The sequence below is a fragment of the Hetaerina americana genome, unplaced genomic scaffold (assembly GCF_022747635.1).
Source record: "Hetaerina americana unplaced genomic scaffold, ioHetAmer1.1.p SCAF_6, whole genome shotgun sequence".
Lineage (NCBI taxonomy): Eukaryota > Metazoa > Arthropoda > Insecta > Odonata > Calopterygidae > Hetaerina > Hetaerina americana.
In genome coordinates, this window is record NW_027287205.1 from 25,522,257 (window position 1) to 25,534,168 (window position 11,912).

At 37.0% G+C, this 11,912-nt stretch overlaps 1 protein-coding gene across 2 annotated transcripts; it reads left to right on the forward strand.

Annotated features, from left to right (window-relative positions):
• The first annotated feature begins 42 nt into the window (after nucleotides 1-42).
• On the forward strand, nucleotides 43-11,665 carry Mob3 (MOB kinase activator 3). 2 transcript variants are annotated; one of them, XM_071594037.1, is made up of 5 exons: nucleotides 43-633; nucleotides 750-933; nucleotides 1,113-1,340; nucleotides 4,296-4,411; nucleotides 4,651-11,665. In XM_071594037.1, the coding sequence occupies exons 1-5, from the start codon at nucleotides 550-552 to the stop codon at nucleotides 4,975-4,977; spliced, it is 939 nt and encodes a 312-aa protein (XP_071450138.1). In that variant the 5' UTR covers nucleotides 43-549; the 3' UTR covers nucleotides 4,978-11,665. The 2 variants fall into 2 exon arrangements, with proteins under 2 accessions (XP_071450138.1, XP_071450139.1); XM_071594038.1 differs by having other exon boundaries at nucleotides 783-933.
• Nucleotides 11,666-11,912: the final 247 nt, after the last annotated feature.

Consider the following 11,912-nt stretch of genomic DNA (forward strand, 5'->3'; position numbering starts at 1 on the left):
CGCCGTTTTCCATTCCTAATGCATTTCACTTAAAATTAAAACACTTAAAGAAGATAGATACTGTGAATCTATAAAATGACATTAATCAGTGTCTTGTGAACACCTGGTCGGTCCACACATCTGTTTTTTAACAGTTATCTAAGAAATTTTTAATCCTGAGAATAATAGCTCCCAGACCAATAATCATTGAAATATTAATTTCATTATGATCAAGACACCAATAATTTTCAGGAGATATTAATGGACGATGTACAGAAATATATGGTGGCACAGAGAAATATTATTAAGTAAGAAACGCATCAGTGAAAACGAAGGCGTACAAATACACTCCCATTTCTTAACAACTTTCAACATTCCTCTGCTTTTTGCCACTAGCTTTAATGCAGTATACAAGTGTTTTAATGCGCGACAACCGTTACTATTACCTATGCAATGTCATCGCGAGCAATTTGGTGTTTGATTCCTATTGAGAAAAATATCGTGTCTTCTTAACGTTTGATGTGGCAACGTCGTCGTTGAGAATATCGGAATAAGTTTATGTTATCCTAAATGAGTCAATGTCGTAACCGGTATACGGAAAGGCCTTTTGTTATGGCATTGAGTGGGTTTGTGGAGTTTTTTCAAAAAGGAAAAGTAAGAAGTTATATTCATTAAATTTGACTTGCTAGTAACGTAAATTCTTAGCATACAATTGTCACCCATTGGTGTCAAGTTTATACTTCAAAACAAACATCAAAAATTGAATGAAGGCTTTAAAATCCTTTAATTTTGGACCGCACCAGACCTTCAGGCCCAAGAAGAAGTTCGAGCCTGGTACGCTGAGATATTCTCTGCATAAACATGCCCAAGCTTCTCTCAGTTCAGGCATTAATCTAAGAACTGTGGTACAATTGCCACCTGGAGAAGATCTTAATGATTGGATTGCTGTCCATGGTGGGTAAACAGAAACACCCTTTTATCTTAATGTTTCATTGCCCCATACTTCGTTAGAAAAAAGGCAACTTTCTCTAAGTGATGGAAGTTAATTCATTGCTAATTACTGTTAATGAAATAAGGTCATTGATTGCAGAATAATAGTGCATTTAATTTTTCGTTTTTCTCTTCAAACATAGTCGTTGACTTCTTCAACCGCATTAACCTGATTTATGGTACTGTATGTGACTATTGCACGGATTCCTCTTGTCCAACTATGAGTGGAGGACCAAGGTTTGAATATCTTTGGGCTGATGGGGTGCGATATCGCAAGCCAACTGCATTGCCAGCACCTCAATATGTCTCATTACTAATGGATTGGGCGGAGGGCCAAATAAACGACGACAGTCTCTTCCCCGTCTCTACTGGTGAGGATGATTCCATTTGTGTTGAATATATTCAACCAGAGACTTTGCCTCAATTATTTACTTCCTTTTAAGGCTGTCGATTTTTCTCATAGAAAGATAACAAATAACACGTTAATTAACTTTTTAAAACGTTTGCTAACAATTTTTGTTTTTCCTTATTTGTCTGTGTGTCCTGACATTATTCCTCGGTCAGTGGTAGATTGTGTGACTCATGCAGTAGTAGTGCAGCAAGTGCTCCAGGAGTAGGAATTGTAGAGGCAGATGGATTATTACAAAGGAGAAAGGTTGCGGCTTCTGCAACCTTTCTCCTTCATAATAGTTATTTCTTTGACTTGTTTCAATTTGGTGCATACGTGCAATAATTTTGTGTACATCTGTATGAGAGTTGTGACTTCAGGTGTTAATCTTGAGTCTAATGCAATTAGTAGAAGTAGATAAAATAAAACTTAAAACAAAACAAGTTTCTGTGATTGCACAAGATTATCTGAATCATATAAAGTTAAATATATATTATTAAATCTCTTGGGCTTCACTTTGTGGTTATTTGTAATATTTTTCAAAGTAAAACGTTTTTATTCCGACAATGGGTATAAATATAGTTGTAGTATCCTCTGAGATAAGTTGTGTTAAGAATTGAGGAAGTGCTGTCAGTGCACTGTTTGGAGGTCATAGGCGAATATGAATGGTCTTGCATGTTCTTCACAAATACTGTATTTAATAAAATGGTGCGTAGAGCGATTGGATACTGATCAGAGGGGTCGGGGACAATTTCCCGGGACGTATCTTGGGCACCCTCAGCTTCACCCAAGCTGTGATTTCTTAGGTTACAGATCTTCCCCGGAAACCACAGGCGGCTCAGAGAAAGGAATTGCCTCTCCCCCCACTCCCATCCTGTTTTTAGAATTTCACACACCGTTGTGCTTCGCAATGAGTGAGCTCTACCTTCACGTATCAAACCTACATTCGTGTTGATAAGTGTGGTCTGGTGTTTGTGATGTCTGCAGTGTAAGCCTGCAGTAAGGGCCACGTGAGGGCTACAGATACCTGACTAAAACAACGTTGCAAATTTCGTTACTTCTAATGTGTCGCACCGAAGAATGTAATTAATTTCCGTTTCTACGATAATTTGGGATAAACATGTAACCTACCAGGAAGATTTTGAATTTACCGTAATACCTCCGAGTTCAAGATATTTCTTTTTTAAGGTTGCAAAAAATCATATTCCTACACCTACTGCATCGTTAAATACCCGAACAGAAAAGTTGGAAATCGTCCGACCCTTAATCTATTGACGTAATCAGTAACCAACTAGTTACTCAACGCAGAAATGTTGTAATGATGAGGAATAGATTTTTACCCAAAATATGAGTGTCTATAAAAAACGAGAAAATTAATAGTGTTGGTCCATTCCGGCGACCACATTTTTCTTTGTGAAATTATTCATTTTAAATAAAGAAGTTACCTCGCATCAAAAGAAAATGCCATAAAACTTTCAGACTGCATAAAATTAAACTTTTTGGTGGATATCCCTAGCCTCTAATTTCTCAACACCAGTGGAAATTTCATTCTGCAGTACTTGATTGGGTTAGGTTATAATGGAGTACAATAATACTTCGTGTTTCCACGTACATTTATGTATTTCCAACTCGGTCCTGGTACATCTTCGGTTGACAACTTTTATAAGATTTAAATAACATACCAATCAAGCGAGGACAGGGAAAAATAGGAATAATTAAAAATCAATTAGAAAAATAGGAGTAAATTTGGAAAAATAAAAACTCCATGACCTTAAGATCATGGAGTTTTTATTTTTCCTAATTATCTACTTCCTCTATAAATCGTACAATCTAATTCAGCAGTCATCCAACTTCATGAGGATCCCATATACTAGTAGTATATTCTTTATTAGGCCTACATTTTGAAAGTTAAGGTTACTCTTTCACCTTCTCATCACATTTCCCTAGTACTGTTCTAATAAATCCTAATATTTTTCTAGCTTGTCCACATATTCCCCATGTGAGGTTGGTTTCACCCAGGTGAGGTTGTTAGTAAGGGTAATGCCTACGTATTTAATTGAATCTACAATTTCTATATCAGTATTCCTGATACATTAGGCATATGGGAGAGAATTACTCTTATTCCAAACCTTAATCACTGCACACTATTTTTAAGCTTAATTCTTATTGCCAATTGTTGCACCAATACTGTATAGTATTAATGACGTCTGCTAAAGCCTGTCTGTTTAATGTTCTCCTCTCCATCATGGTCTTCAGCATTACATCAACAATCAAAATGCTGTATTTTTTTTTGTTTTTCTCTGTCTACCCTCCCTTTTATGCCTAGTACGTATGAGTTTGTTTTCCTTTCCATCCATTTCACCATTTTTCATCCTTCCCCACACCTACATCTAAAAAGCCTTCAATCTACGCCTATCATATTCTTCAGTGACCATGTGTCTGCACCATACAAAACCACACACTATGGTATAGTTTTAGCGTGACTTTTCTTAACATCCATACTACATGTCTCTGTCATCAATTCCCTCCTCATGAAAGATTCTTTACCTAATGCGATCTTCTTCTGGCATTAATGGAAATCGTGACATGCTCAATACAGGTGTGAAATGTGTCTTTTAGGACCCAATAAACATCATTATTATTTGAAGTGAACTGGTTTCCATTGTATTAACACTGGTCCAATCATAAGTAAATAAATTCCACAAGTGTATTTCCTAACTGCCTGCCTCAAGAATTTACCAAGACCTGAAAAATTTTTTATTAAGCTATTATTATTATTATGGAATAATTGGTATTCAAATGTGAAATATAGATACTACATGAATAGTTTGCTTCAAGTCATGTGTGATTCATCTGTCTGGTTATTGAGAGAGTCATTAAAGGGGAAATATGTCAGCTCTGGAATGATCTTAACTCAGTTTGATGCATTTGATTTCAGATGTGCCTTTTCCAAAATCCTTTGTCAGCCACTGTAGGAAGATCCTGACACGACTCTTCAGGGTGTTTGTTCATGTGTACATTCACCATTTTGATCGGATTGTGGCGATTGGAGCTGTGAGTATCTCTGAACTTTACTATCACTGTACGTTGAAAATTGTGGTGGATCCGTTTTTGTTCCATTTACACATAAGTCAGGAAATGAAGGGGGGCAGAAAGTATGTGAAATTAAAGGAGGGTTTATTGTAGTCTAGAGTGTCACCGTAGTGTTAGAAGAGGCTTAGAAATGTAGCTGTGGTTAGTTTGTGTCTCCATTCAAAAACTACCTTGATTGGTAACGTCAAATCATATTCCAGGAAGCCCACGTGAACACTTGCTACAAGCACTTCTATTATTTTGTTCGTGAGTTTGATCTGGTCAGCCCAAAGGAGCTTGAGCCACTCGCAGAGATGACCTCAAGGATTTGCCGTGACACCCAGCCACCACCACAGCCTCCTCCGCAGAAGGGTGGGCCTTCGACCTCGGGTGCTTCCTCCTCCAGGCCAAATACCTCCTCCGACCAGAGACCCCCTCTGCCGTTGCCCACCCAACGGGCTGCCACCCCCTTAGTCCCCACATCCGACCACCCCCTCTGCGAACCCTCATCTGTTCCTGCGGCAACATCCTCCCGAGGATTGAGGTGATATGGAAACATTTGACCTGTCACCATCATGCCCAATCGGCATGCTCCCAGTGAGGTTCTCATCCAACCCACGCACTGAAAAAGCGATTTTTGAAAAAAAAATCCCCCTGCCCCAACTTCAACATCACCTTGTCCAAAAAGCCCCTTTTCCCCATTCTTAGAAGTCACATAGTGATCACTACTTCCCAGCTCCCCTACCCTCCCCCTCGATTTTCAATGTTTTGCATGAGTGTTGTCCTTTCTTCTTGTGGGTTGTGATCCCAACAAATTTTTAATGTGCATCCAATGCAGATTGTTGAAAATATTGATGATTTCTCTATCATGACACTGTTTATTTCATCCTTATTGCTAACACTGTGATGTGAAGTTTCTTACACTGAGGTGTTTTGATATTGTACTTAAATGATGAAAAATGCTCATTTGCTTGCCAATGTAGTTGCATTGGGAATCAATGGAGGAGGAATGAATTGAAAAGTTGGTAATTTGTAGGTATTATTCTTGTTCATTCGCTTACAACAGTCACTTTGCATGTGTTGTATGCATTTTTGTGTATTTTGTTGTTCGACTATAGAAATATTATTACATGAGAGTCATCTGTGAGAGTAACATTTAATCGTGTATTTCTTTTCTTATGTCATGTGTGAACCATATACATGGGATGAGCGTTTAGGTTGCAAGGATTTAAGCGAATGATATGTGAGAGGTACATATTGAGGCCTTAAAACTCATCTTGGCGATCTAAATAACTCCCACTACCTCCTTAAATCCCTGACAATATCGAGGATGTTCCAAACAAAAATATATTTAGACTTGGTATTAGTCACCGTAAAATCTGATTGATATTTTTGGTGTTGAGCTGATTGTGTAATTGGCAATTGACCAATCTTCAGATTGTCAGCTGCTTATGGTGATAAAGGTTTTCTGGTTGCCTTAAAAAGAGTTGAGGACATGTTTTAGGTATATAATGCCTAGGCAATTGTGAATGACAAAAATTAGTATGGGTGACAAATGCCAAGTTATTATTAAAGGTTGCTAACATCAAGCTTCAGAGTTTGGAAATACTTGTTTTCACTCATGAATTGATGTTCCTTTTGACAATACACATTTATAATCAATAGCTGGCAAATTATGAAGTAAATATGTAGTTTCAAAACTGATCAAATTATACACTAACTTTGTCATTGTGTTAAGCTGTAATATGAATGTCACTGTGTCAAGAATGAATTTGAATTTCACATTGTGTCTAATGTTAAAGGTAATATGGAATTAACTTTTTATCAGCTAGGCTTAAGTAGTGCTCTAGTCAAAAAAAATCAAAAGAGCTATCTATATTCCGCATGATGTAAGTTATAGCAATTTTCTACCAACTCCCCATCCCATGCTACCCAAGGCTGTGCTAGCTCTAACCCTCTCTCTCTCCCTACTGCTTTTCGTTTGTTGATCAAGTTTTCCATTTTTGATTCATTCAATTCTGCAGATAAAAAAGCAAAGAGGAAATTCCATTCTGCGAATGTCTATTAGCATCTTTCCATTAGTTTGATTGGCAAACATTAAATTGGGATTAGGTAGAGTCTTTAAAAATCTTAATTTGAAAAAAAGCAAACATAACAGGAAACTGTTGTTTTTACTAACATTGAAGTAGGTAGTAGCAATGAAAATGATTCCCTCAGAATATACTTCAGTTCTTCCTTATCACCTAAAGATCCTGTTAAATGTTGCGATTAAGGAGAGTGCCTGCCTAATCAAACATGAAAAAGTGTCATTCGATCTGCTAATTGTAATTTCGTGTCAGTAGCTACACAGTTTAAACTCAGAAACACACTATAATGATGTAAATTCGCCCTATTACTTCTGTATATATTGAATTTTGTGATCTCATATTTTTTTTAATTTCTCATAATTCCCTGCGATTGAAAAATAACTTCACTGCAAGTCAATGCCTATACATTCAGTTTCATATTCTTATTTGGTAGAGCTGGAAGATGGAGGCAATGAGGCATGAGACAGATGGAGAAGCCACATAAATCATGTATGGCATAGTGAAAAGCAGAGAGAAATTGCAGAACCAGCAGTTGAAGGGTGTGTTGGTGCTCATCGCATCTTCACGATTCATTCTAATTGTGAGGTGGTATGAATCTCAGCAATTTAAACAGTTGCCAACAATATCCTACCTACTACTCCTAATATTATTATGTGCTGTCTACCACGTTGTTTGTTTTGGAGATTGATTCATGATGAAAGTGTAAGATAAACCTTTAAAAAAACCTCTTAAAACTTTTCTTGCCTAAAAATGATATTTTAGTCTAGGGAATGGGATTGGTGTATCATGGAATTAATTATATTTTGATTTAACCATGTAGCCTGTCTTGCCTTATTTAACCTTTTATCTGATGGCTTTGGAAGGATATATTCATTTTATGCTGGGAAGAAGGTATTCTAATTTTCTAAAATGCCTATTCCTCTTCCCTCCCCCCCTCCCAACCCTGACCTTCCGAGCATTCTCCCATCTGGTATTCTCAGTCTCATCATCTCTCAATATCTCCTTCCTTCCGTCAAATTTCACCCATCTCTCTCCCACTAAATATGCCTAGAGCTAGCTACCCATTTTCATTTCTATTGTTTCATTTATTCCATTCTTGTCCCTGAACACATCTCAAAAGCATCTAATCTATGCTTGTCCTCTGTCTCAATGACCACATTCACAAGCCATACCAAACTATACTCTATATTAAAGTTTTCATCAATAGTTTCTTTAAATCTCTACTCAAGGTGCTTGTCAACAACAGTACTCTTTCTGGTAAGACCTCAATACCTAAGGCAGGATTCTTTGACCCCTATTTTCTGGTCTCACTCAAAGTGGTTGTAAATAAAATTGCTTTGTTATTGTCCACACATTTTTAGCAATGCACCTCAACCAGTTTCAATGCTTTTGCATCATTTTTAAGAGGGCTACCTTTATCAATGCTTGCTTGTCATTACCAAGATGGCTTCCTACATAATGATGCATCAGCATTGAAACAGGTTGAGGCATATTTATTATGAAGTAAGTGAGGAAAATTAAAGTTATTTTATTTAATAAAAAGTGCCAAAATTCCACGAGGTTCAACTTCATAAAATTAATTCAAAGAACAGAATGCCCTATTATATAACTTCTTATTGTTTATCCAACTGGTGAATTATAAATATTATGTATTTTTGTCATACATGGGTCATGTTAGCCAACTGGGCACAGCATGTCTCTATTGACGTGAGGGACCCAGATTCAGTTTCCCATGGCTTAGGATGCCTTCAGCTTTGCCCAAGCCATGTCGTTATTTTGGGTAGCATCTTCCTTGGAAACAGAAATCAAAAGGAAAGGGTGTGGCCCCCCCTACTCTGACCTGCAACTTTTGCATAACCTAGAGTAAGGTATGAGGCAGGATCTTTCCTCGCTATCAATCTAACATTTGTTTGGATCACTGTGGTACAAGGGGATCGGGATTGGTGCAGTGGCTATCGTACTGGCTTCCCACCCAGAGGGCTCAGGTTCAAATCCTGGTGGTGTTGAATATTTTTCAAAGGTATCTAGATCCCTACTTGAGGTGCTTTGTGGAGGGCACTTTGAGTGAGTATGCCGTCCGTCAGATGGGACATTAAGCTGCGGACCTTGGTGCCTTTCGTAAAGAGTAGGCTAATGCTGACACCGGGTTTCTCTCCACCCTTCATCCTTTCCTGTCCATCCCCTATGGTGCAAATGACCTCAGCAGTCGGTCGCCTCCCCTAAAAACTACTACTACTCTTGTTTCCAACCAATCAATTTTGCCTCAATATGCATCCGTCACTACTAGTGGTACAAGGTTTCTAACACTTTCACTTCAGGTGAGCAACATTCATGGAAATATTTTGACTGGAAAATGGGATTCTCTGGGCTTAATATTATCCCTGGTGGAAGACGCATGAAAAGAGTAGTCGTTATTAAGGGAGGCAACCAGTGGATGAGATCACTTGCATGATTAGTTTAGGTGGGTGATTTGGTAGAGGAAGAATTTTTGGGGTATGGGAAAGGATGGAGAGAAACCTGGCATCTGTTTATTAGCATGTGGCATTAGCTTACTCTAAACAGAAGTTTCCAAGGGGTCATAACTTTATGGTCAACTTGACAGACTACATTCTCCATTTTAAGTGCCCTCCTCATGGCACCCAAGTAGGAATTGGGATACCAATAAAAAATTGTCACCACTGTGATTCAAACTCATGCCTTATGGTTGGGAAATGAGTGCTCTAACTAGCAAGTTTTCTGGTTTGGATAAAGTCTGCACTGTAGAGATGTGTGCCATATAGCTTAAGCTTTGTATGGACCCCGGCAATACACGCTACTGTTTTCCTAAATCCTAATTCTCTTTGCCTCTGCATCCTTTCTGTCCCTCTTAATGCCATCCAAAATGCCTATTATTTTTATCACTCCCCCTTGATTTACCATTATTCTTCCCTTTCAAGCATCCCATTGCCTCTCAATATCTCCTGCTTCCATCTGTTCTGCCTTGTTCCAATTTCCCCTATCATTCTTACAACTTTGTTTGTTTACCTTTGTGTCCATGTTTCGTGATGAATGGGGGGAAAAGGCTATATTTTTAATTTCTGAAATTCTTTTTAAATTCAGGAATATGGTATAAGCAACTTGGGAGTATGATTTGTGAATCAGATATTACAAATTGCAACAATTTTCCTTGAAGTAGTGAGATCACTTCCTGTTTTTCTCAGTTCATCGCATGTCCAGGCCCTTTGAAAAACCAAAATTTTGGATGAACCTCTGTGATGCTAGATAAATAATGACATGAGTTGATGATCCAGATAAAATCTAATGAGATTACAGACGTGTGGTAGAAAAACTGGGCGAATGGAAGGCAGATTTTTTGGGATAAAGTCTGGAATGGGAATCCAGGAAAGTGACCTCTCTAATCTAAGTAAGATCAAAAGATATGTGATGGATGTCATGTCTCCTCTCCTCTGCCCATATGACTTACAGTGATGTCATCCCAAGTCTCTGTCTGTCACTCTATTCTGAAATGCATCATGTGTTGTATGGATGGCTCAAGAAACATGCTATGCCAATTTAATTATTAAATAGAAATTAGCTAAAGATCATAACCCAAGAATTTTTAATGCTGTTCAATTTTTAAATGATTAAGGCTGATCAGCAAATCATACGTTATACCCTCCATTGCAATCCAGTAAGTAGGATATTTTCACCTATCATTTCACACTGATTGTGATTAAGATGGCATTACTATCCATGGAATTTTCTGAAAGCTGTCTCGAAATCATTCTAGTCTTCAGTCTCATGCTTTTTAAAATGTAGATTTAATTGTGAGTTTCAAAATAATTGCATCCTTGCCTATGCTTAGTGCTTTATTTTCAATTTCACTGAATATTGTTTGTGAATTTATCCTAACAACCTGCTCATTAAAAATGTGATGGTTGCTATCTATGTCTAGCATGCCAAACGATAAATCCTGATGTTTTCATTGTATTGAATTTGTTATAACTTTAGTGGACACTGTGTGGAGGGTCATTTGATAAGCCACTCAGTTCAATTTACGATTCAGTCATGTTCCATGTTTGACAAGACATGAATGTTAAAATTCCATATTTGCCATAGTGTAATTGTACCTCATTATTATTGTTATAGTGAAGAGAAAATGGTAATCCCTTCCAAAAATGTGTGAATTAAAACGTTTGTATCAATAGTGGTGCATTTCAAATTAATGCTGTGAAACCTGTGCTTCCCAGTCTTAATTAGGTATTGTAACTATTGCATATTTCTTATATAATATGATTTATTGAGCTAATGCTGTGATCATTTAATAGAAGCACATCTTACACAGTGTTGACATGCACCTCTGTGAATTTGCTTTAGTCCATGCATGTAATGGGAGGAATGCTTTGAAGTACAGTCACTTGATACTCATTTCTTATTACAAATTGTAACTGCTGTTAATCAGATAGAATATGGGGGATCTTTTCAAGTACTCCATTACTTGCTTCTAGGATTTGGGTAAATTCATGGCTTTTTATTGTATTACCCTAGATCTATTTTGCAGTAGAGCTATGATCAAGTTCCATCATTTGAATGGGTTGATGTTGATTGTATGTGTTAATTTCTGAAAATTCATCTTAGAATCGCATGTTAGCTATGAAGAAAATGTTTGGTTATCCTTCCTCAGTCGATATTTCCACAAAAATTGCTGTGTGATAAGTTTTTCATTGTATCGCTAATAGGGATATTCTTTATACTGGTTACAGTTTAACTTATTATAGGTACAAGCTAGTTCATTGAAATTGCATCACACACTAAGCATTGCTGGTTAAAATTGCCAATTATGTGAATAATGTGGATCTGCACATAATGATCAAAATATCAATTTCCCCAATCAAAAATTTGAATGCTTGTGTAGGTGGTATGACGGTTTGGGTAAGAGAAATGATAAATCCTTTTGTATCATATTTGTAATTAATGCATTTCCGTAAAAAAAGCAGGATTACCTAATTGAAAATTAAGAGCACATGTAGAAAAATGCTGGAATAGGAATGCTTCTGTTGTACAAAAATGTGTGCTATACAGCATTATGCTGTTTTGCATGACTAGATCAGTAAATGTGCTGACTTTAAATGATAATGTGTATAATAAATTCTTTTGCCATTTGCGACTACAGTATCTTATTATTTTTTTACCAATTTTATCCAATGGGTTATAACCTCTGCAGGAAGGGTGAATATATCAGTTTTAATATCCCTTGACTTCTATTAAATGTATATTGTTTTCTCTATGTTATGCCTTTGGGTGCAGATTGTTCACAGTTTTAAAGAACTTTTGAAATATTGATTAATGAACAAATGTTAATGCTGTTTTGACTCATTACATGGACACAATAATTAAAAAAAAGAGGGATTTTTAAC

What these genes read in the sequence shown, in the direction of transcription:
- Mob3 (XM_071594037.1), top strand. Translation starts at nt 550, where the DNA reads ATGAGTCAATGTCGTAACCGGTATACGGAAAGGCCTTTTGTTATGGCA. An exon ending in AGTTTTTTCAAAAAGGAAAA is followed by an intron (nt 634 to 749) that starts GTAAGAAGTTAT and finishes AATTGAATGAAG; the next exon opens with GCTTTAAAATCCTTTAATTT. An exon ending in GGATTGTGGCGATTGGAGCT is followed by an intron (nt 4,412 to 4,650) that starts GTGAGTATCTCT and finishes ATCATATTCCAG; the next exon opens with GAAGCCCACGTGAACACTTG.